Source organism: Mus caroli, chromosome 14 (genome assembly GCF_900094665.2).
Source record: "Mus caroli chromosome 14, CAROLI_EIJ_v1.1, whole genome shotgun sequence".
In the NCBI taxonomy this organism is placed as follows: Eukaryota; Metazoa; Chordata; class Mammalia; order Rodentia; family Muridae; genus Mus; species Mus caroli.
In genome coordinates this window covers 23,119,517-23,146,229 of record NC_034583.1, presented here as the reverse complement: position 1 = coordinate 23,146,229, position 26,713 = coordinate 23,119,517, and the positions used below count along the sequence as shown (strand labels likewise).

General features: G+C 44.4%; 2 protein-coding genes across 2 annotated transcripts in view; both read right to left on the bottom strand.

The window, feature by feature from the left end:
* Window positions 1-9,134, bottom strand: part of Stimate (STIM activating enhancer) — a 50,496-nt gene extending 41,362 nt beyond the window's left edge. The window contains exon 1 of the mRNA XM_021182446.2: window positions 8,832-9,134. Within this exon, the coding sequence (XP_021038105.1) occupies window positions 8,832-8,991 (160 nt within the window). The 5' untranslated portion in view covers window positions 8,992-9,134. The remainder of the gene's footprint in view (window positions 1-8,831) is intronic.
* Window positions 9,135-11,737: 2,603 nt separating this feature from the next.
* Sfmbt1 (Scm like with four mbt domains 1) overlaps window positions 11,738-26,713 on the bottom strand; it is a 59,605-nt gene continuing 44,629 nt past the window's right edge. The window contains exons 15-20 of the mRNA XM_021181534.2: window positions 24,628-24,737; window positions 23,481-23,656; window positions 20,062-20,240; window positions 19,643-19,888; window positions 17,564-17,692; window positions 11,738-16,752 (exon numbers count right to left, since the gene is read on the bottom strand). Of these exons, the coding sequence (XP_021037193.2) occupies window positions 16,612-16,752; window positions 17,564-17,692; window positions 19,643-19,888; window positions 20,062-20,240; window positions 23,481-23,656; window positions 24,628-24,737 (981 nt within the window). The 3' untranslated portion in view covers window positions 11,738-16,611. The remainder of the gene's footprint in view (window positions 16,753-17,563; window positions 17,693-19,642; window positions 19,889-20,061; window positions 20,241-23,480; window positions 23,657-24,627; window positions 24,738-26,713) is intronic.

Sequence of the window (26,713 nt, the reverse complement as noted above, 5' to 3'; positions counted from 1 at the left end):
AGGAGGAATTATTTAGGGACACAGCTATAAAACAGGTTTTGGGCCCACGTGTGACCTGGCCTGTGCATATAACTGTGAATGAAGAAATAAGAAACTGCACAAGAGCTCCTGATACTCAGCAACGGGCAAGGATAGGAAAAATAACAACTGTCTGTACCAAGTCTTTATGGGGGCCAATGCCGTATCCACCAGGGAACTGGAGATCTGTACCACACCTTTAAAGAAGTGTCAGAGCTGACAGGAAGACGGGGCGGCAAATCCCCAAAAGCTCTCGTCTTCCTCGCTAGTTCCCTTTCTGTGTGATACCTATTCCCCCTGCAATGGTCATAATGAACTCCCTACTCCTTTCCAAAAGAGCTTGACAGGAAGGGACCTGTGCCATGCACAAAGTAGCCTTCAGAACGAAAGTCCCAGAAGCCAAATGGAATGGAAAGGAGACAGCCTATTGATAACTCAGGGTTTCAGAACTCAAGGGAGAAGGCCTGTTCTCCTGGACACTAAGGCCCAGGATTCCAGAATTTGCTGACAAGTAGAACTCTCGTTTGGAGACATTCCAAGGCAAAGGCCAACCCTACCAATGTCTGGGGCCATGCTTACAGGGTGGGCAACAGCAGTTCCCAGAACTTGCACTACCTAGTAAGATTCTCTGTGAGCGCCAGGCAGTGGTGGCGCAAGCCTTTAATCCCAGCACTTGGGAGGCAGAGACTGGCGGATTTCTGAGTTCAAGGCCAGCCTGGTCTACAGAGTGAGTGCCAGGACAGCCAAGGCTACACAGAGAAACCCTGTCTCGAAAAACCAAACCAAACCAAACCAAACAAACAAAAAGATTCTCTGTGAGCACCCCCGGAAGGTGCCCAGAATCAGGGCTAGAATGAGAGAGGAAAGGAGACTGCTGGCGTGGTTGTGTGCACCTTTAACCCTGGCGTTCTCCAGACAGAGGCAAGAGACAGCACAATTGACAAGCTGCAGGCCAACCAGAATTAGAGAAGACCACACCTCAAAACAAAACAAAAAACAAAACCTAGGGCTGAAATGCCTACTTTCCCTAAGCCTCCATGAAAGTGATGGATAATCAATAAAAGCCAGTTAACAAGGCCCCTCCCCTGGGTTTCGCTTTCCGGAGCTGGATTTCATGGTTCTGCTTATTGACTGTGTGACCCCGCGTAAGCGTCTCTATAACTCAGTTTCCACATCTATAAGGAGGTACAAACAAGTATTTGGGTGGCTGTGAGGATTAAATGTCTTCCAATGCCATATCTGCCTGCATGTCACCACCATCTATGCTAGAGCACAGATGCGACATGCTGAGGCTAGGATAGCCCTTTGTTAAGTTCTGACAGTCCACCGTTCTCATACTCGGGGACGGAGAGGACACTGCTCTGTTACTGTGATCTTAAGGCAGCTTCCTGTGTAAGGCACACGCTGAACAGATCCAGTGATTCTCAAACAAGGACAACTGTACTCCCAAAGGACACTTGGCAACGTCTAGAGATATTTGTAATGGCTGTCACGATACAGGGGTTACTACAGTGTCCAGTGGGCACAGGCCAAAGATATTATAAGTGCCCTAGAGTTCAAAGGACAGGTCACCACCACAAAAATTAATATGATTCGAAATGCCAATAGTGCTAATGTAAAAAAACTGTGGGACAGAAGGATAACATGTTACCAGTGGGATAATCTCAGAGACTGACTATTTCTATGCACGGAATAACATACAGGAGAAAACTCAATCACTAACAGCCACAGAGCACAAAGCAAATGGCTATGAATTCTGGGTTCAAAATAGGTGTCCATAAATCACACAGCGCTCTGGAAATTTCTTTCTCACCAGTTAGCAACTCCTGTAATCTCTTCATTTGCTGTTCAGATACCAGACCTCAGACCTCAGAAAGGAAGACCACCACCTCCTAAGGGCTAAGGAAACATTCACAAATGCAAAATGTAGCTCAACATGCATGAAGTAATTTGTAAATCACTTCAGATGTATTTTTGTAAATATTCATAAAATACATCTTATAGGTTTCCATCCTCCTACACTTGGCTTATTTGAGACAGTTTTACTATTTAGCCCAGGTTAGCTTGAGGATAAGCTCTTCCTGTCTCAGCTTCCCAAATGTTAGGACTACGGGTGTGAGATCCTATGGCCAGCTCCACATTCAGGCTCATCTACACTGGGGGCTCCAGGTCTCATCACAGAGCCCTGACTGGCTTAAGACTCACTGTGTAGATGAGGTTGGCTCCAAATTCATGTTTTTAGTGTTATCAATTATCACAAGATAATTTAAAGTGACAGACAATATGTTGGACAAGAAAAGAAAGAAAACCACGCTGAGCAGCATTGTGGTACACCCGTGTCACCTCAGCACTCAAGAAGTCAAGACAGGGAGACTACCACCGTCAGGGCCACATAGTGAGCCCTGTGTCAGAAACCAGAGTTGGGTAGGGGAAAGATGAAGAAGAAAGAAAAAAATCGGAGAATAAAGAGCCAAATCTGGAATAAAGCGGCCCTGCACAGAGAGCTGTCGGTGGCTGTGAGAGGAACAGAGAGGACAGAGAGCTGTCGGTGGCTGTGTGAGAGGAACAGAGAGGACAGAGAGCTGTCGGTGGCTGTGTGAGAGGAACAGAGAGGACAGGCAGGAGCGGGAAGAACACAAGAGTACTTAAAAGTTCAAGGGGCTGGGATCTCTGCTCTGCATCTATTAACATGAAGGCACAAGATCAAGTTCCTTGCTTACAAAGCAACAACAAAACCTCCTTGCTTCGGGATTCCTGTGAGCATATCAAGCGCTCAGCACCACAGCCAGCAGAGGGGCCTCAGGGAGGACAAACTGCAGGAAAGAGGCCAGTCCTAGGGACTCTACAGCCACCTCCCAACAAGAGCCCGGGCAAGATCAAGCCCATGAGGAGGAGGCAGGTTTGTCACCTGGAAGTTGTTTAGCCCTGGAGGACTCCCTGCTCCTGAGGCCCCCTGAGGCATCCCAGGTAAAGAAAACACAGGAAAGGGTTGCATAGGACAAGTATGACATCTACTAAAACCACAGCTCTGGGAACACTCTCATTCAGAATTTACACTGACCTTGCTGGTAGGGGAATAGGTTTGTTTGCCTTTTAAATTTTTTTGTATTATGGACTCTATGAAGAGGGCTAAAGGTCCTTACACTGTTTAATGTAAGGACGGTGTGCAAACAATGAGGGTAGAGAGGCAAGTTCTTAACTCCATTCATAAAACCATGTGTAAGCACTGCTCTTCCCTGGGACTTGTGAACGCACAGAGGAGGAGGATGGCATCATCCTGGACCCCGCACCCACAGAGAGCCATATGTGTCCCTACCACCGATCCTTGACAACTTCCAATCCCCACAGGCCCAGAACAGAGAAATTACCATTGCCATCTTCCGAGGAAGGCAAGTGAGGCTTTGAGAACCACCTACATTGCTCAAGGACAGAAGACCCTGGATGTGGACTGCATCCACAGCCATGATCCTGCTATTTCTAACTTCAACACAACTTCATCTTCATGCAAATATTATACTAATTACAAAGGGTTTAAACAGACCATTAAAGCAGCAGAGGTCTGACAGGCCCCTACAGAGCAACACTTGGCCAGCCGCAGCATTTAGTAATTTTAAAAAATGCATTTGATGAGATTATTCTACAATTTGGACCATCCCCTAATTCATGAAACTCCAAATTAATAAACTTTTACTATAAATGAAGCAGCAGAATGCCATGGACAAAAGCTATCAAATAAATGAATATCTAGAAATCCAAGTCTTTGACTATGAACACCCAGAAGCAGCACGCTAACATCAGCCACAGCATAGGAGAGAAAAAGGCACGTCCTTCCTTTCCACAGGGAGAGGACAGAGTTAGTGCTGGGTGCTAGGCCCAGAGAGTGCAGCCTTTCCTACACCTCACAGTCCAGCTCCCAGAGAGGAAGGAACCTCTAGGTGAACGGTCACTAAGGAGCGGGGCTTTCACTCACTTAAGGCATCACAGTGAGAATGACACTTTTATAAGGGAAAAGTGAGAACATTTCCCACTCCTACCAAGAAGTAACTGGCCTTTCTCTTTCTTGGTTTATGTAGCCCTGGCTATCCTGGAACCCACTATGTAGACCAGGCTGTGCTCAAAAGAAGTCCGCCTGCCTCTGCCTACCCAGTGCTGGGATTAAAGGTGTCCGCCACCACTCAGTCAAGGACTTGCTTTTTCTAAGAGCTACAGCCTCCTGATATTGGTTATATGACTTTAATTGTTCCAAACTGGGGAAATACTGGGGTCAAAGACACAACACAGACCCCCAAGGATACACCTAGAGACCTGTAGAATGTGGGCACTTCAGTTACCAGGCAGGACTCTTCCAAAGGCCAATGTCATTAAAAACTCAAAGTGGGGCTGGAGATAGAGCGGAGGGGTAGACACTAGCCTGTCATGGTGAGGCCCAGGTTCAGTTTCAGCACGGCAACAGCAAAGTCCAAACCAAGAACAATGTATGGCCCTCTGCTGAGTCAGTTAAAAACAAAACAAAACACTTTAGCTTTAAAATAGATGGCACATGGGAAACTGTGAACACACAGTGACCATCAGATGGTTAGACAGAGGGGTTTTGTTTGTGTGCTTGTTTTCTTTTTGGTTTGTTTTTCCAGACAGGGTTTCTCTGTGTAGCCCTAGTTGTCCTGGAACTCATTCTGTAGGCCAGGCTGGCCTCGAACTCAGAAATCCACCGTATAGGGTTATCAATCCTCTTAAGTGTCCTTATTCTTAGGAGGAGGCTGAAGCATTGAAAGATAAAGCATGGTAGCAATTCCACCTCTTCTTCAAAAGGCTCAAAAAAAGAAAGCCACATAGAGAAAGCTTGACAAAGTGAAACGAGTTAGCAGGCAGGCATTTGCTGTTTTGGCATTCTTAAAGACGAAACTATGATGGGATCCAGAGAGGTGACCATGAGAAACAGATCCAGAGAGGTGACCGTGATAAACAGATCCAGAGAGGTGACCATGAGAAACACTGTGCCAATGGCGCACACAGGGAGGCCAGGTCTGTGGGAGTGAAAATTCTACACAGCCTTATCCGAGAGTAAGATAGCAACGCTGAACATAAAGACTTGAAGTTCCTAGCACGTATCCTTCTAACCATTCCTAGTAGAGTTACATGGCTTGTGATTTTGCTTTGGGTCACAGAAAAAAGCTACCACTTCTTAATGGCGGTGCCCTGTTGGTACCATACGGAGTCATTTCTAGTCATTTTTACCAGCTTGCTAGGTCCCTTATCTGCAACATGAAAACACACAGGCAGATTTACTCAAGCTGTTAAAATGCTTGTTTTGTTAAAAGCCAATTCTGTACACACTTCAGCTCAGAACCCTGCCTGTGCATGGTGAAGGAAGCTTGAGTTTGCTCTGCACTCAGTCCTGAGAGTAAACTCCCCAAACGCTAACACACACAGGCCAATGCCGACCTTTGGCTGACAGCTGGATGACTTTCCTACGCTGGAGTAGTTTGCCAAGCTTCTCAACTGCTCAGCTATGTTCTGCTGCAACTCTAGTCTGAGTGACACGCCATGGACTAGAAACAGGGACACCAAACAAGAAGAGCTGTTTGGCAGGCAGATCATGACAAAGCCTCTGGCTTCAAAGTCTCTATGTAGATGCCCAGAGGCCCAGTCAGTTTCATAACAACTCAGAAAACTCAAGAGTGGCTAGAAATTTTATAATCTGGCTTGAGTTTGCTGGGCACTCCTTAACAGGGGGCTCCTTAGCTGAAAGCTCTGGGAAGTCCACCTACTTTCTTAATTCACAAAGTGCCCATGAATACACCAGTAACTGGTGAACTCTAACAGTCTGCACGCTTATAAAGATAGCACGAAGATCAGGATACACACAGGACCTGGCATAGATGCCCTCAGCCCTCTAGTCTGAGTCAATGTGCAACTTCCAGATATAACACAAGGCGTCTACCAGAGTATCAGGGGAAGAGACACTTAGGAGAACCCAAATTCCCCCAGGTGATATGAAGATAATGTCCAAATTCTTCCTTTAGTACAACGCCCACCCACAAGGGTAGAAAACACAGCAACACGGGCAAAGTTATTTTATGCATAGGGAATGGAGAATAAACAGTAGATCTGTGGATGTAAAGGTAGAAGACCTCAGTCTGTCAGGCATAGAAGTGGGTCTATTATACTACAGCAAGAGCAGGCCCAGCAGGAAAACTGAAGAGTCCCTGTAGTCAGACCTGGGTTGGGACCCAAGAGAGGCACTGACTCTACTGCCTCAGGGCACAGGGTACCTCGAAGGGAAAGACCTCAGAGAGTACAGACAGCACTGTTGGTTCAAACTGTCCAGAAGAATGTGCCTGAAGACCATAAAGAGGGGACTGCCAGAGGAAGGTGCTTCCCCGCCCCCACTTCTTCAGGGACTTCCAGTTGGGCTCTGGCCCAGAGGGCTGGCCCTTGACTCCAGCAGCTCAGCCAGACATATTTGTGACCAGGAAGACAGAGTCTGACAGCGGCCAGATGTACTTCCCCAGCAAAAATCCAGTCCAAAAGCATAAATCGGCCCCTTAAGAATTCCTCCCTCAGCAGGGTGGTGGTGGCACACTTGGGAGGCAAGGGCAGGTAAATTTCTGAGTTCGAGGCCAGCCTGGTCTATGGAGTGAGTTCCAGGGCAGCCAGGGCTACACAGAGAAACCCTGTCTCAAAAAACCAACAAAACAAAACAAACAAAAAACCACAAAAAAACAAAACCCAAACCCCCAAAACCAAAATAGAATTCCTCCCTCCTCCTGGCTATTCAAAAGGGAAAAGCCCCACAGTTCTGTTTCAACAGGACCAAGAAATCTAAGCCATATGAAAGGTACTTCCCAAATGGGCTGCAGCCCAGGAGGCCTCCTGATCTAGTACAAAAGTCCTGCCACCTTGGCTTGCTCTACAGGAGAGACCCAGTTGTGGCCATCCCATCTCTTGTACATAACACTATCACTCACTGGCCCAGGGTCTTCTGCCATGATCATGAAGCCCTTCCATATTGAGCCTTTCTCTGCACAGGAATCGACTTTCTCACTTAGTATATGCTCGCAGGAAGTCCTAGCAACCCTGGGATGTGTGCATAAACTCAAGGAAGTGAGTCCCCGAAGACTTGCAGGGCCAGTACTACCACTCTGAACAAATCTACCCTGACAATTGTCATCGGTGAGCAACTCTGTCCTGACATAATCGCATGTCCCTCTCTGAATCACAAGTGAGCCCTGGGAGTCACACACACAAATCAAATCCATGAGAACAGTCAGCTCCACACTACAAAATCCCAGGTTTTGCATAATAAAAACGAAGCCTATAGTTTCTTGAAAAAAGACAGTGGCTGGAGGAGAGAAGAGTGGGAAGGAGCAGAAACCCATTAATAGTATCCTGAAAACACGGGCACAAAAGAATCTGCACCTGTCAGCAACCGATTCTGGTTAAGATGTCACAAACTATCATTGTGAGAACGCATTGGTTTCAGCAGAGAAAATGGCAAAGAAGCAGTGGAAAGTTGGGCACTTCTTGTTCAAAACCAAGCAGTCATAAAGAAATAGTGGTCAGAATCAGGGGCTATCCAGGGTCGCTTGAAGCCTGGGAGAGTTTGCCCAAAGAAACCTCTTGTTATAAATAAGCATCTGCATTCAGAGCTGCAGCAGGACCCCCCACCCCCAGTGAAGACTACATCCTGCTGGAACTCCCCATTCTGCCCACAGAGCACAGTTGTGAAGACATGTCAGTTTTGGAATTAATGCCTCTATATAATAGCTAGGTTATAACTCCTCTCTAACACATCACAGGGACACTCTCAGGTCTATGTGCCAAGAGACCTCCATCCTTTAGTGTCTCTGTGTGTGTATGTGCCCATCAGAGAAACAGCACAACCTCCCAACACAAGGGCAAACATGACCCTTCCTCCAACCCCCATTGGGCAACAAGGGCCATCTGTGACTTCCTTCTTTACTATAAAACTCCCCAAGAAGTGCCTCTGGCGACTTAGCACGGAGATTCTGAGACTTTCCCGGAGCCTCTAAGCCTCCTCCATCAAGTCAACCAGGAGGCTTGTCAGAGTTTCACGTAAAATGAGGAAATTTAAAAATGTAAATAACAAACGTGGTTTGGAAGAACAGCAAGCGGAAACTTCAGATACAACTTAATTGGGAAAGCTCGGGACAGAGCTGGACAGGTGAAAAGGGAGGCTGGGATGTGGTTATCCCAGCAGTCAGAGAGGATCTTCCTTGAACAATAGAGGGAGTAGGGCTGGGGGTCGCGCAGCAATGTGGGAGCACCGACTGCAGTGCCCCAACACTACAGGTGGGTGTGGGTGAGTCTCCACACACCCAACAGAGAGGGCAAACACTGGGAGTGAAGGTCCAGAGAGGAGCCCAGCATTAGGCTAGCAGAGACTTAAGGATGTGGGGGTCTAAGAGCCAAGGGGAGGAAGGCTACGAGTAGCCCCTGAGAAGAAGCTATCTTGGGGGGGGGGATCTCGGTCCATACCGAAAAGTGGGATAACCTTAATTTGCGATGGCAAAGTGGGAGGGGACCAGATTTAGGCTGGCATCAGACAAGAGGCAGGTCTAAGGTGGAGGTGGTGAGGGGCAGGGTCACTCCTGGCCAAAAGCTCTCAGCCCAGGGTCCCGGACTCCCTTCTAGTCTCGAATAACCAGCACTGTCTCGCGGGAGAGGGAGGCACCGCAGCCCAAGGGCCCGGTGCCCAGGCCGGAACTCTAAGGGCAGGAGGGTCCCCGGGGTGGGGCTGGGACTGCGGCGGTCGACGTGGGGACGGGGAGGGGCTGGGGTCCCGGACTCACGCATCAATGTGCTGAAGGCCACGACGCCGAGCAGCCCCTGCAGGAAGATGCCGAAACTGTGCATGAGCGCGCCGCTCTCACAGCGGCCCGCCCCGGACGCGACCGTGGAGGCCGGCCCGCTCGGCAATCCGCGGCTCACGTTCCCTCCCGGGCCTTGCATGGCGGCCTGACGGGAGGGCGCGAGAGGCCGCCGGCCTCGCTGCAGCCCGGGCCGCGCTGCCCAGCCGCGACCCCGGACCTGGAGCTGGGTGCCGGTATCTCAGCCCGCGGCCGCCTCCGCGCCGCGCGTAACCCGACGTCCGAGATCGTAGAGCTTGATTGGTTGAGCCAGGCGTGAGGCGGGCTTCGATTCCCTCCGGGGCGGGGCTCTAACCAGGGCTAGGGGCGGGGCTGGAGGAGAATCTCTGCAGGTAGGTAGAGCAGGTGAGCCAGACTGTGTGAAAGGAATCACCAGAGCCCCATGTTCTAGGTCATGAGAGCAGTGTCAGGGACAGTGATGGAGTCTGTTGCTAAATCCCTTTCCCCTCCAAGGCAAATCTATAAATGCCCTGGATAATTTCCTAAGAATACTCCTACATTCTGCCCTCAGACTCGGTTCACTACTTCGGAAGTGGAGTCCAGAACCTGAGGCAACATTATGCTAAAGCACGGTATTGAGTACAATAGTCTCAGCCGTCTGAGTCTTTTTCCCACGCCAGGGATTGAGTGTTCTACTTTCACGGTCAAAAGCCAGAGGATTCAATTCATTAATCAAAGCTCCAGCGTGAATCCCTGTCCCCAAACATAATTTGTGGGGGTTTTGTTTTGAAACAGGCACTTTCTTAACCTGGCTGTCCTCAAACTTAAAAGAAGGACCTAGAAACAACGATGGCCTTGAACTCCTGATCTTCACGCTCACGCACTCTAAGTGAATTATAGGTAGGTCTGTGACACCAGTCTGTCTGATTTTGCTATTTTGCTTGAGATCGGTCTCGTTGAATTGTCCAGGCTAATCTGAACCTCTGGACAAAAAAATGATCTTTCCACCTCAGCCTCCGAGGTAGCTAGGACTGCAGTTCAGTGCCACTACACTTGTCCCCCACCCCCCAGCTTTGAATGGTTACTTCAATCCAGCCACTTTTCGCTTTATAAAAGGGGTGAGTTTAAGTGCAAAGTCAACATGCACAAGTTCTTGCTCTGTTCACTTCTGAGATACAACTACAAATAGAACGGATTTTGTTTTGAGGCAGCATCTGGAACTCATTATGTAGCCCAGGATCTGCCCGACTTTCTCTAAAGGCATATGCCACCACACCCAGTCTGGTTTCATTTTTTTTTTTTCCTCCAAACTACCGGTGTGCACAGACTCCCATTTAAGTTTGTCTTACTACCCAGGCCCCTAGACATCTCTGTTGTCTCTCTAGACACCTCTTACTGGTGCCCTAGAGCTCTGACTTGTCTGCTGCATGTCAATGGACATGTGCATGGTACAGGTTCAACCTACACCAAGGTATCTTTTTGGAACAATAAATACTAACTCTAAAGACATTTCCTCAAGAAGTTCTAATTATCAAAGAGGACTAAATGCTTTCCAAAGTTTTTTGCTTGTTTTATTTAACAGGGATATAGACTCTGCAATCCATGGGAAATGCAATTCTGCAGCCTTTCTCTTACAGTCTCCTCACACACCGGTATGGATACTACTCTCTAGCCCTGTGCCATGAGCTGCTGCCCAGGCCGCAAGCCACCTGCCCACCCATCTCCACTGCACCTTCACCTTCTGTGTGCTCTGCTCCACCAGCACTTTCAGCTGTATGTATGTCGGTTCAGACAGCTAGGTCTCTTCCCCTGGTATGAGCTTCCTGAAGGCAGAGCTAGTGTTGATTCACTCTTGGGCATAGATTTGGCACAGCAAATGTAAATTTACCTGAATTTTAACTTATATATTTAATTTATTGAAATGTAAATTTATTTAAAAATTTTTATTGAAAAAGATTGTGAAACTAAATGAACGTATAAGGGCAATGTAAAGTCCCATCATTCCCTTTAAGTCCGAGAAGGACCCTAAACACTAAGCACTTGGCAGTTTCAGCTCATGTTCGGGGAGAACCAGAGGATCTATGTGTTAAAGCACGAGAGGCCGTGGCCGGGCACAAGATTACTAGTTGAAGACAGAGTTCATGAAAAAAAAAAAAAACTGCACACACAGCTGACAAAAGAAGTCTGGGAGAAATACTGCTCTGCACACTCAGGTGTGACATCTTTCTGCACACTCAGGTGTGACACCGCTCTGAACACACAGATATGACGACTGCTCTGCAGAGTCAGGTGTGACATCCCTCTGCACACTCAGGTGTGACACCGCTCTGCACACTCAGGTGTGACACTGCTCTGCAGAGTCAGGTGTGACACCGCTCTGCATACTCAGGTGTGACGTCCCTCTGCACACTCAGGTGTGACAGTGCTCTGCAGAGTCAGGTGTGACGTCCCTCTGCACACTCAGGCGTGGATGGTTCTCAGGCCTACAGAGTCTTCAGAATTTGAGAACAGAATTCCCAGGTCTTAGGGAATGGGAAGGATTCTGCTCACCTCATCTCTTCTTAGTAATTTGAAAAACAACAAACAAAATGAAACAAAACAAAGCCTATCTAAATCCAGAAGGGATAGACAGGACACCAAGGGGTAGAGGCTGGGATAGCTTCTAGATTTGTATTTAAGTAGGAAGGGCCTCTCTTACTCATTTCAGAAATGATTCTCTGAGGCCCTACTAAGAGTTTGGAAGAATGTACTCCAGCTAAAAACCTTTCTTACTGTAAAGTTAGCACAAATGAAGTTAGATTAATACCTTTCTCATAGCCACTTAAAACTGTCATATAACAAGTTTACTATAAACTTATTTGCTAAAAAGAAAGAAAAGCACGCATATATTCACTCAAAATAGTTTTGTTCTGTTTTTAATCCTTAAAAATTATACCATCAAACTTGATGGGAGTTATTTTAATAGGTATTCTTGTGCATATTTCTCCTTAAGTGTACTTTGTCTTCAATGCATAAAATTGTAAATTAAGAGGAAAAACAGCAAGCAGGAATGATACAGTGCCGAAAGCATCTCATTTTGTTCCAAACAAGCAACTTGGTTTGTTTTGTTTTGTTTTTTCTTTTTAAAGGCAAAATACATTAAACAAAGTGCATTACTTCCAAAGAGAGGGTACTGGAGAGAGGGCTAAGGATGGTGCTGGAAGCAGCCTGGAGTCCCATCCTGGCAAGCCCCTGATTGTCTTTAGGGGGAAAAAAAGGAGGGAGGTGGGAGGAAAACGTGAGCAGTTAAAACCCCAGAGATTCTCACAAAGGACTAGAGACTGCCTGCTTCTCCTCAGCCTCTGCTAATAATTGTGACTTGAGCTAGACATAGACAGAATGAGCCATCTAGGAACCCTTCTGCCTGAGTTTCCACATGAGAGCAGTTCCCCTCTCACACAAGTTCCCTCCCTCCCTCTCTTCCTTCCTTGCTTCCCCGTGGCACCACTCTGCACTTTACTGCTGGTAGTGACAACCCAACCGTCTGGTCAATCTGTTGCTTGTCTCTTTTTCACAACACTTCACCATGGTAGGTACCTACCACATCAGAATTGTCAGAAAAAAGCATTATGAGAGTTTTAGACCTGCTTTTTTTTAATCCCCCAACCTCCCCTACAAACCTTCACCCCGGTTTTGCTGGTTCTTAGAAAGTTTTGATTTCTTAAACACAGCAGCAAGAAAATCAGTATGTGCTGCATTGACACCCACTACCTGTGTGCCTAAGGCCGTTCCCAGAGCAAAGTCACCCATGTGGCTGAAGACAAGCAGTAAGGAAAACAACCCCAAACGAGTGCACCTGGAACCAGACCCATTTGGACTGGACTTTAAGTTTAGAGTTCTTACAACAAAACTCCAAGTTAATAGGTAGCTTATTAGAATAAATTCAAATTCCCCAAGTACATACATTCTCATACAAAGCAATCATCGAAGTTCATGAGTAAAACATTTAAAGTAAATAAAGCCAATAGCAGGAAAGTGACTATTACTTCTTGTTTGTACAGGAGGCTCTGTCCTTACAGAGTTTCTGAGCCAGCATCATGGTCATAAGACACAGAACTTACAAAGATCCCAGGACCAAAGACATCCAAATTTATAAAGGGAGCATCTTGTCTGCCCAAGTTCTCTACTTCACTTCATAAGAACACTTGGGAACTCGTGTGGTTTTCCACACACATGGAATATGCCCAGTATGTAAGGCAAGTCCACACTCTTGTTATTGCCAGTCTAACTTCTCTCCCAGCACTGTTGGCAATCACTCAAACTGGACAAGCTCTGGTGAGAGGTGCCAACTAAGAGTAAGTCCCAGTGACAGCTTTCATGATTTTACAAGTTGTTACACTGCTATTACCTTTCATTTAGACTCCCCCGATGTTCTGTGTCCCTTGGAAACAATGTTGGGCTGAGAGAAGTGGGATGTTTTCATCCCATTTGCCGTATTCAGGCATCACATCAGTAACTAAAGTGGTTCTAAAGAGCATGTGAAATGTATTCATATTCAAGTCTTCAGGCAGCTTTGGTCTAATGCCCTTTCCCTCAGTGAAAATACTTTTATTTCTCAAAGAGACATACAAAGGTCAAACTCTAAACTGGTTTTCTATGCCTGCCTCTTTTAAATTCAATAATAAATATTTACCAAGATCTTCATTTCCGGAGCTTGGCCAGTACCCTTCCTATACCTGTGTTATAAAAACAGGGAGCTGTATAAATTGTTAAAGAAAGGTTAAAGGTGTAATTAAAAGGCTCTATTAATGTATTCCCTGTATTTGAAAAGGATGAAGATGTTTCACAATGGAAATCAGCAAATATAGTCAAAATCTCAGAGCCAATCTGCACATACAGTTGAAGGTTTCCCTAGAAGACCAATATAGCTGTAAAGTCTAGTTTTGGTTAGTTAAGTTTCCAGGTCTGGGAGGACAGTATAGTCCATTCATGTATTTCTAAGTTTGTCAACTCAAGTTAAAGATGGATCATAAAAAACTTGATTGCAGGCAAGCTATTGAGGACAACTGCAGGTGAACTCCACACACTCTCCTCACAGCATACCTTTAAAAAGCTTGAGGCTGGCTGTCTCAGAAACAGACTTACCATACAAATGTGCAACATAAGCCATTTACCCCAACAATGCAAGCTATTATCAAACTTAAAACATTCCAGCATCAGAAGCGAACCATCACTGCTACCCAGTCTAACCCCTGCCTCTTTGATAGATACCAGAAATAAAAACAGTTTTTAAAAAGGGCAGGGTCTCATATAACCCAGGCTGGCCTAGAATTCACTATGAGCCTCGTTTCCACTTCCCAAGCACTGGGATCAAAGGTATGTATCACCATACCCAGTTTGGGATTAGAATTTTATACTTTAAAAAAGTCCTCTGCAAAATTCTCATAGAATTATCCTCTTACTGTGAGAAGGGATGGGGTAGATAATTCTTTGATGTGACTGTCAAGTACACTGTATCCCAATAAGAGTGCCAACAAATATTTAGGGAAGCCCCCTCTTGTCTAACTCACGGCTGGTCTCTCTATAGGAGAAAGCAGAGACAGAAGAGTTATGGTGCCACCCCCCCCCCCCAAGCACCACCTGGGCGGGGTCATGTGCTTCCCCTTCAGGCACGATCCCTGCCAACACTAACAGTTCTACATTCTGTCATCTGAGTCAAGAAGAGAGTAAGCTACAGCCACTGCTGTCACCTTTCATTTACTAAGGTAACAATGTGAGATCCTACAGGCATAGGTTTTATGTCTTCACAAGACCCCCTTTGTATCGGTGACTCAGCTCCTGTGGTCTCAGGAGATTCTATCAAGAGAGCCACGGCTTGTCAGTCTGCCAATACTGTTTCCTAGTATCATGTGCGCTTCTCTTCATGGCAGGAAAGAATCACATTTTTAGAAATGGATCTCGAAGTAAGCTCAAATCAATGAAGCATTACTTAAACGAAGCTTCTTCCCAGTTATTCCTGTTGGTTCCCATCTGAAGGGCTACTGCTTTCAGCCTTGGTTAGATGGTTATCCAATGAAGAAGAGAATCCAGACGACAGACTTCCCCAGTGTCCATCAAAACAGGTGGGGGTTGAGTTGAGAAAAGAAAAAAAAATTCACAATTTAAATTTGTAATAATATTACCTTATATTTGTATACTTGTTCAGAAGTTACTCAGTTTGCAGTTTTAAAACATTTTCAATTCTTGAGGAAAAATGCTTAGGGTATAAATCTGTAGGAATTAGGGTAATCAAAAAATAAATAAATAAATAAATAATCAACAAGGAAAACAGCAAAGGAGGCAACTGTGTACACACGTCTTCCCTTACTCACAGCTGTGGCTGAGCAAGTGCTGTTCTTCTCTAGTAGCTGACAACGCCATTGTAACCTGGAGCCTCATGTCAACTTGAGTTTAATTAAAAAAAAAGAAAAACTTCAAAAGAATGAGCTACTGAGTGAGAATCTTCAGACTGTAATTACATTCAATTTAAGTTGGTTTAACTGAAGACAGGCATAAATGTGGCTAGACAGAGATTTCCAGACTCCTTAACCACCTCTCCCATCCAAGTACCAACCAGGCCCTGCTTAGCTTTCCAGAAGGGGTAAGATCTGGGACATTTGGGGTAGCATGTCATAGACACAACTACCTCTCAGTACTCATAACCGAGGACACTATTAAGGAACTTCATACTTTGTGCCATCCCCAAAGATACATTTCTGTGCTATGTGTCTACCTGGACATACCTAGAAAACCAGAAAAATGGGCTTTGACAGTGGGTCCAAAGAACACATACTGATTTTCACTGAGAGTAGAAACTCCAGAAATAAAACAGAGGTAGTTAAACAACTCTAACAGAAGAATAAACATAAAGTAAAGCCACTTAAATACTTTTCAGAACTAACAGGGAGAGAGTAATTACCCATTGGTCTTTGTAAAGCCACTTAACAATGGTGGCCAAAACAGGGTCATGATGGAGGACACAACAGTAGAATTCTTAGGACAAATTGGTTAAGGGACTGGTGGTGTAAGTGCCGACATGATATCTTTAAGAAAGCAGGCAGTGCCTTCTCTAATTTCTGTCATAGTTTTAGCATTCAGCTTAAAAATGGCATCATACAAAAAAATGTCACTCATGGCTGTAAGCGCAGTCATCAACAGAGGTAGTAAACCAAGGAACTCCTAAGAATAGATTTAAAATGGATCAAAGTGTGACTATACATTCAAAACCCTAGAGCCACTTAATTATCCCCAAATGAACTGCTTTAATTTAAAAAAGCTTAAAAACACAACAACAATGAAGCACTGATGTGCCTTAGGCACAGTCCCAACCAGTGCTGCCTTAAAGCTATGTCCTCTCTTTTCAAGAAAGAGAAAGCAGAGAACAGAGTCCAATCTACAGAGGGAAGGAACAGAATGAAAATAACCAAATTGGTGCTGTCCAGCTGTCACCATCATTCTTTGTTTTCAGGTCCCATTAACGGCAAGTCAGACTTTTACGGTTTTCTCACAACTTTTTTAAAACTGGAATCTTCTAAACAAAAGTCCATATTTCCACTGTAGGAGAGCCATTTTTGTGCTGTTTTTGCTTCCTCAGTGTGGGTCCTCCTTCCCTGAAAGTGCAAAGATAGCAAGCCACCACTTGCAGGCCGACAGGACAGCCCAGGACTCCTGCAGTCACCTGCAGAGCAGGGCGAAGGGTTTGCTGCACTGTGCTTCAAAGACCCAGCTCAGTCGCTCGTCCTTCTCAGTTGGCAAACTGCTCATAAAAAGCAAACTTGATTCTCTCTATGTGATGGCAAAGCTTGATGGCGGGGCCCAGCTTTAAGTCCATGCACTCTTGAACAGTGGGAAGGGTAAGGAGCAAAAGGGCCTGCCCGTCGATTTCCTGTAAGAAGAAAGAACAAAGGCTGTGATATGCACACAGTCAGACTCTCCTAGCATCAGCCCTCACAACTACAGTTCTGGGCCTCCCCACTACCTTCCCCTTTGAAAAGAGCCATAGTCTGCTAGCCAGAAAAGCCTTCAGGATTAGTAATAAATTTACCAACCTTGATACTCTCACCTATAGATTCTGCTCAACAGAGAGGCAGTACCTGAGGAGCCCTATAACTAATAACTAATTATGAAAAGAAAATACTTTTAAAGCACTCTATCTAAATCCAAAACTATCTGGAAATACTATAAAGTTGAATGTTCTCCTACCTTGTACAATTTATAAAAGAATTCAAAGATGATAGGGCCTGTTTTATTTTTGAGACATGGTCTTACTATGTAGCTTAGACTGGCTTCAAAGTCACTATGTAGTCTGGGCTAGTCTCCAACTTGTGAGCCTCTATCCCAACTATCCAGGTATGGGGTAACAGTCATAGATGTTGGTGTGTATGGAGCTACATCTGTCTGCCATGACTTTTCGTATTTCGCCATACCTGCATTAAAACTGGTCATCACTCTAGAGCCTCGATATTAGAGAAGATACATTTTTTAAAAAGCAGCAAATCACTATTTTATAAAAGATGGGATGATTAATACATGCTTGAATTTAAGTCACTTAGAGGACAGACTTAGATTCTGAGGGAACACAGCCATGCCCTTGTGGTGTAGGTCATGAGTGACAAAAGAGAACAGTCTTTTTTCCTTGCTATTTTTACCTATAATGTGCATAGTTCTATATCAAAGAGACATTTGTGTGTGATTACCTGATCAAGGAATATCCTTGCCAACGGAGCACAGTCAGTGGACCTGATGAACCGCACGACATCGGCCACACTCCACTTCAGTGGGTTACTGTCCAGGTGAAGCCTTTCATCAACTTCAATCCTTATTTCCTTCATTCGCAAGAGTGAGAGCAAACCAAGTGATGTAAGAACTCATATATTTACTACTCAGCTATTAAAAAGAATGAGTTTATGAAATTCCTAGCCAAATGGATGGACCTGGAGGGCATCATCTTGAGTGAGGTAACACAATCACAAAGGAACTCACACAATATGTATTCACTGATAAGTGGATATTAGCTCAAACTTAGGATACCCAAGATATAACATACAATTTGCTAAACGCATGAGAATGAAGACCAAAGTGTGGACACTGTGCCCCTTCTTAGAATTGGGAACAAAACACCCATGGAAGGAGTTACAGAGACAAAGTTTGGAGCTGTGATGAAAGGATGGACCATCTAGAGACTGCCGTATCCAGGGATCCATCCCATAATCAGCTTCTAAACGCTGACACCATTGCATACACTAGCAAGATTTTGCTGAAAGGACCCAAATTATAGCTGTCTCTTGTGAGACGATGCCGGGGCCTAGCAAACACATAAGTGGATGTTCACAGTCAGCTATTGGATGTATCACAGGGCTCCCAATGGAGAAGCTAGAGAAAGTACCCAAGGAGCTAAAGGGATCTGCAACCCTATTGTTGTAACAACATGATGTACTAACCAGAACCCCGGAGCTCTTGTCTCTAGCTGCATATGTATCGAAAGATGGCCTAGTCGGCCATCACTGGAAAGAGAGGCCCATTGGACTTGCAAACTTTATATGCCCCAATATAGGGGAATGCCAGGGCCAAAAGAATGGGAATGGGTGGGTAGGGAAGTGGGGGGGGCGCTATGGGGGACTTTTGGGATAGCATTGGAAATGTAATTGAGGAAAATATGTAATAAAAAAATATTAAAAATGTCTCCCAAAGAAATGAAACCCCCTCCACGGCAGGGCTCAGCGCAGTCCTGAGACTCACATTCCCCACTCCCGGTACTCGCTTGCAGACTGGTTTTTTCCCAGCAAAGAAGACAAGAAGCTCACATGCATTAGTTATTTGGGAAGTTTATAATACAAATTTTGTATTATCTTATTTATTGATGTTCCCCATGTGTTTCTGGATGTTCCTAGCTGTTCTCTGGTAGGATGCTAAAGCAAATGCTATTTCCAATGAGAACATGAAAATAAATCTTCTACTGCTCCTGTTAATGGGACATTTAAAAAGTCCAGTTTAAAATGATAATTTTGTTTTGTTTTAGAGTGGTTTCCTGTTGCCCACACTAGCTTTGAACTGGTCTCCTGCCCCTCCTCCCAAGTACTGGGGCTACAGGAGTATGAATGATGCCATACCTTGTTTTATGCTGTACCAAGGGTTGAACTTAGGGCTTTGTGCATGCTAGGCAGGCACTCTACCAATTATTATAAAGTTAATTATAATAGCCTCTAGTATTATACAGGTCATACAATGTACATTTATGTACATAGTAAATTGCTAAACAAGACAGCTGAATGTGAGACTTAAATGAGTAAATAATTGGTTTCTAGAAAATTACACATATTATAAAAATTATTTAAACAACACTTTTCCTTAAACCAAATGGCAAGTTATAAATAAGCTAGCAACAAAGCTTTTTTTTACTTAAAACAAGCAGCTTCTCTGAGAATGCCCCTTCACTAACAACCTCCAAAAAATGCTTGTGGCTCATGAAGACCACAACTTTGAGGATCACTTTACTCATTTGTAATTTACTCGTGTTTGTGTGCGAACGTCCATGCTGGGCCCACAGGGGCCAGACGAGGACATCAGTATTGGAATTCCAGGCAGTTTTGTGCAATAGCCTCCATGGGGGCTGGGAACCTAACGAGTCTCCAGCCCGAGGCTCACTTTAAAATGGCCCTAGACATTCTTCCTAAGTTTATATGGAAAGAAGTGGAATGCTGGCGCCATCACAGTGACAGGGGGGGTGTGGGGGAGGATAAGAGGGTACCGTGAGCGGGACTCTTTTCACATGGTACCTTTGGTGAAGGAGGCTTGTTTTCATCGTCTGAGACGGAGGAGGTCTGGGCGTCTCTCTTGTTGGTCTGCGTGTCTGGGGGCAGGGGGGTGGGCGTCTCACTCTGGGTGGGAGACGAGGAGCTAGATTTTTTCTCTGACACCTCAGACTCCTCCTGCAACTCCTCCTGCTGCTCGGATGTACTGCCCTCAGTCAGGGAGTCTTCATCTCCATCATCTGCATCCTCCTCATCTTCACCCCCACTTCCCTAGAGGAAAAGGAAAGAAATCTCACTTTAACCCAGGACAAACCAACCACTGGCACAAAACGATCTACTGACCAGAAGGTGGAGTTAAAAAGATGTGTAGGTCCTATGTATACAGACTATATAAAGCAGAGATCACTTGGCTCCTAGAGGAAGGTGTGTCACAGATCTTATACCTGGGGTGAGCCCACTGGGGTATTGTCAACAGATGCAGAAGAACGCTTCTTCTTATGAACAAAAATATTCTTCCGCCTTTTTCTCCTCTTACTGCTTTTTTTCAGGGCACAAGATAAATTACTATGCCCACCGGGTGGCCTCCCAATTCTTTTATTTTTCTTCTTTCCATAATAGTGCGCTAAATAGAAATGATCAAAAAGAAGGAAAAAAGGTAGTGTAATTATTGTTATGCACCATAAAACCACAGGATTCAACTACCACAGCAGAAAATGGGTACACTACATTTACAGTTTAAATTCCATACACTAGAATAAGCAGAGAATACATAATTTGATTTGTACTAACATGTAGAAATGTAAGCAATCCTCGGTATGTCAAGGCAGAGAACATATCTATTGATACAGAGTTCTCAGAGCAACCACTTTGCTAATTCCCATCACTGCAGATGAACTTGCTCTCTGCAGAACCACACAGTGGGCACTGCTTTATAAATTGCTTTCTTCATGCAGTGCGATTTGTTTTAGTCCCCTCTCTTCTGTATGTTGGTGAGCAGGAGTCTACTGTATGGAGGTACCCATTCATCTGTTTCACTGTTGATGAGCACTCGGGCTATACTCAGGTCTTCACTGTAATTAAAGTTGTAATGAACAACTCAGGTTCTTTGCAGGAGCAGGAAGTGCACTTATCCACAAAGCTATTTCTTTAACCCTGCACACAAGGTGTGTTTTCACTGCTTTACACAAATACCAGATAACTGAAATGCTGGACCTTAGGATATCTGAACAATTTAATGTTTGTGTAGAGAAATTTCTCATTGTAGCTTAAAAAATAACAGATAAATTTATGTGGTAATGGCATGATATTCCAATATGTGTATAATATGTAATGATAAGATCAGGGTAAACAACATAGATTTCACTTTAAACATTTATAGTTTTTTTTATTAGAAACATCTGAAATCCTCTCTACTATTTTAAACATAAAATTAAATGTCGCCAAAAGTTAGCCTTCCCAGTCAGTCTAAGTGGTATCTCCAAGAAAAATAAAGAGCTTTTGTCTTAATCAGGGTGGACGGTGTTTCTGAGCCTCATCAGGAATCTGTCCGGGCCTCTACCCAGGTGTGCACACAGGCGCAAACCCCTTTAATTCTACTGCATTACTGTGCCATCAATCAACTCCTCTCCATTCCCACTCCTGCACACTCTTCCCAGGCTCTGATAAGCACTACTCAATTCCTGACTTTAGTGTCCACACAGAAGTGAGAATATTCAGTATTTTTCTTTGTGTGTCTAACTTATTTCACTTTTCATAACACCCCAAAGTTCTATCCATGATGCTACAAATCTCAAACCTCCATTCCACAAGTAACAACTGACTCTGAGCCACTCTCATGTGCTCACTGAACATTTGTGTACTTTCTTCCCTGTTTGTGCAAGCCTTTCATTAATTGTTTAAAACTGTTTTCTTTTTATTTTATTTAAAAACAAAAAATTGTGACACTGTAGACCGAACCCAAGATTGCACTAATGCTACAACACTGAGTTGTAACTTGTTTTTTACTTTTTGAGATAAATTCACAAATAAAATTCACCTGGTGGCCTACTGTTTAGTGCCTTCAGTACTGTCTGTATGAAATCATCAACACCAATTCAAGACATGTGGAACCCCATAGGAAGAATAATATCAACTAACCAGACCCCCCAGAGCGTCCAGGGACTAAACCACCAGCCAAAGAGTACACATGGGGGGGGACCCACGGCTCCAGCTACATATGTAGCAGAGGATGGCCTTATCTGGCATCAGTGGGAGGGGAAGCCCTTGGTCCTGTGGAGGCTGGATGCCCCAGCATAGGGGGTGCTGGGGAGGTGAGATGGAAGTGGATGAGTGGGTGGAGGAGCACCCTCGGAGAGGCAAAGGGGAGGAGGAAGAGAGGGGATTTGTGGAAGGGAAACCAGAAAGGGGGATATAATTTAAAGTATAAACGAATAAAATGACTAATAAAAAAAATAGTCTTCTCCAAAGGGGGAAAAAGAATTTTTAATTGAACTCAAAACTATAATTAACTACTGTAAGCATACGATTCGGTGGGAGTTATTATTTTCAAATGACATGCAGCTATCAGCTCTGCATCATCTCAAAACTTCCCCTTTCATTACAAAGTTATGGAAATTCATCAAACGTTCTGGAAGCTTGGCTATACACACATTAAACATATTTTGTCAGTATGATGGCTTGGTGTCCTTTATTTAATGGCAATATTGAGAACCACAGTTTCCCTTGGCCTTATGTGTCCTGTTGCCATGAGTATTTCTGGGTCCTCACTAGAAACCTTTGCTTGCCCTGAGGTCTGGAGACGACTGCTTTCTTCTAGAAGCTCTGTAGTTCTAGTTCTCACAAAAGGCATCCATGATAGGTCTAAAGCTGATGTCTGTATATTGTATGTGCTATGAGCCACAGAGTCTGGCTATCCACTGTTACTGGGACCACCTTAAACTTAGCTCTCTCTTCACTATTTGTCACCCTTGTTAAAGTCATTTGATCATGCAAATGCCACCTGACTTCCAGATCCTGTTTCAGCCCCTTGTTTTACTCTGCTCCTCTTTAACACTAGAATCTGTCAATGATTATAGTCTCCTCTGTGGTTACAAAAGGAGGTCCTTCAACTTTATTTTTGTTGCTTCTTTTTTCAGGATTAAAAAGCTTGGTTATTCTAAATACTTGTTATTTTTCTTTAAATTTAAGACTATAGAGAAAAACCACAACTGGCATAGTGGTCTATGCCTATTATCCCAGTAACTGGAAGGCTGAGTAAAGTGGACAGAAAGCTGGAGCCAAGACAAGGCTATACAGTGAGTTCTAGGCCAGTCAGGGCCACACAGAAAGGCTGTTTCAGAACAGGAGCTGGGTATGGTACTGCACACCTGGGCTACATGATAAGACCTTGTTTCAAAAAACCAAAAAGTCAGACCAAACCAACAAAGCCCCCAAAACTAACCCCCCAATATTCCCACCCCTCCCTCCACACATACAAAGAAAAGGAGGGCTTGGGATGTAGCTTAGAGACAGGATGCTTGCCAAGCAAGCATGAAGTCCTAGGTTTAATACCTAATACCTCACAAAGGAGGGAGGGAGGTGCAAGAGGGGAGGGGGGAGACAATTTTAGTTATGTAGTAAATAACATAAAAATTCAATATAATTTTCTGAAAAAATAAATTCGTTGGTCCTTCTGTTTTTAAAGATTTTTTTAAAAATAAGATACAATAAAACAACAAGAACAGAATAAATAAGATCATATGACCCATAGTAAATCTATCATCTGAGCCTTCACAGAAGAAGCTGTGCTTCTGCTAACATGAATGTCTCTGGAAGATGTAACATGGTAATGTTATGGCTAACACATTTAAAAACCATCACTCACTGTATTTGGTCTTTGTAAGGACAGAGCAGTTCTCAGAACATGTATCCAGAACCATGCGTGGACCAAAGAGGTTGGGACAACATTCCAGCTTGATGCATGTTTGCCGGCAGAATTCAGTCACTCGGTCTGCTGTTCTCACTATCTCAACAGTAGCTCGGTAACTCTTTCCTTTATATCTACAATTAGAAAACATCAGATGCCAAACTTATTCCACAGTGATAACTCTGAGAAAAACTGATCAGAAGTGGGCTGGAAACTGCTTTATTTGTCTAAAATAGTTTGAGTATTCTTTTTAAATGGTTTATTTATTTTTATTCAATATGCATTTGTATTTTGCCTACGTGGTATGTATCTGTGATGGTGTTGGACCCCATGGAACTGGAATTACAGACAGCTGTAAGGTGCTATATGGATTCTGGGACTTGAACCAGGGTTCTCTGGAAGAGTGGCCAGTGCTCTTCACTGCTGAGCCATCTCTCCAACCCTTACAGTTTGAGAATTCTTAAGTTCTGCAGTCTGTACTTAAATCTGGTATGCTACAATAAATGAAAATTAAGTTATTAAAGAAGACAAAGGCCAGCTTTCTGTTCTAGGTGAAAGTGTGCATTTGTGCACTTCCTCAGTCATCTGCTTAAGCCATCAGGTGACCCCCAGGGCCTCAGCAGGCCAGGGAAGTGCTCACCGATAAGCTCTGCTCTCCTGCCTTCAAGAACTTTAAATACTACTTTTACTAACTACTATAAAAGCACCGTTTTCATTCAATCTACCTTTACCCCCCATCAGTGATCCTCAGAGTCTGGCTCGAGGACAATATGACATGCCAACTGCCATCTATCCACAAAAAAGTTCAAGTCAGAAAGCAGTAGTTAAGTGTTCATAAATTTTCACAGAAGTTTTAAAACATAATTTTATATATCTTCACACTAATAAAAGTGTTCTTGTATTTAAGTATCTTAATCTTAAGGTTCTTATTTCTTAGAATTGTTTGTCACATAACAGATAAGTAAAAAAGGAAAAATTAGCCTGGTCCTTTAGCACAAATGGCTGCAGCAGCTCTGCTCTGGGAACACAAGTGACCGGGTGCTGTCAAGAAGCTACCTGAACTGTGAACAACAAACATGAACATGGAGTGAGGGCCTCTACTCACTTGGCCTTTAGGACTTCCCCACATCCGTGCCACACAGAGTCTTTGTCCAGCTGGAGCTCACGGAGGACGCGGCTGGGTTTGTATGCTGCGTTGATAAGCAAAGTAAGTACCTGAGGGGTTAAGGCAGACATATGTGTCAGGCGGAAAGAGAAAGCTAGTGTGAAGACTTTAACATCAATTTGGAGCTTATTTCCATTCATATTAAGAATGTTAACAAAAGTATGTCAACTGCAATTTAAGAGTAACCATCAGGAAAAAGCACAAGCAACACAAATCTGCAAGTTGTCTAGCATGTGCTTCTCAAGCATGCTGTATATAAACAATTGTATCTATTTGGGATTCTCCTAGTTAGGGTTACTACTGCTATGATAAAACACCATGACCAAAAATAACTTGTAGAGGAAAGGATTTATTTGGCTTACAGGTTACGGTCTTTCACAAGGAGAAGCCACAGCAGGAACCTAGTGGCAGAAACTGGAGCAGAGACCATGAACACTGTTTCCTGGCTTGCTTCATGGATTGCATGTCCTTCTTTCTTATACCCAGGACCACCTGCCCAGGGCCAGCACTAACGACAGTGCTCTAGGTCCTCCCATGCCAATCAACAAAATGCCCTAGAGACTTGTTGAAAGTCTGATGGAGGCAGCTTCTCAACTGATGCTCTTCTTCCCAGATTCTTCTAGCTTATGTCAAGTTGACAAAAGACAAAAACCAAAAACAAAACCCAAAAACCAAAAACAAAACCAACCAGGAGAAGGAAGGACACTAGGTAGACATAAGCCTTCTTATGGCTAGGGGAGTCTGGTCCAGAAACTCTATAGCTTCCTCAGATTCTGCCTTGCCATTCTGAAGACTGACAGGTTCAAGGCCTCATATACACTGCCTACAGTGGAACATACTGGCTAAAGTCTGAAAGGCTCATAGCTTGATCATGGACTCTAATTAATGTCACAAACCTCTTAAGTTGTAAACTAATCTCACAGTAAACTCAAGCACCTACACACACAATCTTTTTTAACACAGGGTCTTGCCTTACTCAAGATTCTTCTGCCTCTGCCTCTGCCTCCTAAGTGTTGGAATTCTGTGCATGTGCCCCTGTCACCCCCATCAGCCAGCCATCCACTGAGCTGATCCAGGCTTGCCTGGAGACTGAGCTTAGAGTTCCAACCTACAACTTCAGACCAGGCATCCCAGTCCAATTCCACCCATACACTGTCAGCCACCTCATCTACTGCTGGGCGCTGGGCCATATGAAACTGAATCCCAGTGCAGTGTAAGAGACCTCCACCCTACCTCACTCATGTGATGTGGTGACAGTGTTCCCTGGGAGAAGCTCTCCCTACTCCAGTCTCCATGCTGCTGCTTGCCAGCCCTCATGGTGTAAAGACACATGTAACCTATCTGTACTCCCTGGCACAGACCTCCCCAACTCTGCAGCTACTGTGCCAGATCCATCTTCCAGGGTGAGCCAGACCTACCCATCCTGTGCTCTGGGTCAGCTTCATAAGTCACCTGACCCTGCTCTGCCTGCAGCCTCTCCAATTCACAGAAAACAAATGAAGCTAATAATTACTGAAACACAAACTACAACTAAGAACACAAACAACAAAATCAAAACCCCACAACTGAATGACTACAATCACACACCTTTCAATAATAACTTTAAATATCAATGACCTAACTCTTAAAAGACACAGGCTGGCTAAATGGACTAAGAAACAAAAATCAGAGCTGGGCGTGGTGGCACACGTCTTTAATCCCAGCACTTGAGAAGCAGAGGCCGGTGGATTTCTGAGTTAGAGGCCAGCCTGGTCTACAAAGTGAGTTCCAGGACAGCCAGGGCTATATAGAGAAACCTTGTCTAGAAAAACCAAAAAAAGAAACAAAAATATACCTTTTGCCTACAAGGAACTCAGCTTAAAAGACAGGCCTACTTTAAAAGAAAAGGATTAAAAAAGTTACAAGCAAAAGGGAACTGGAAGCAAACTGACAAGTTAACCCAATATCTGACAAAATAGACTTAAACTAAAAATAATCAGAATAGCAGACACTTCACTCTGATTAAGGGTCAGAGGGCAATCACTGG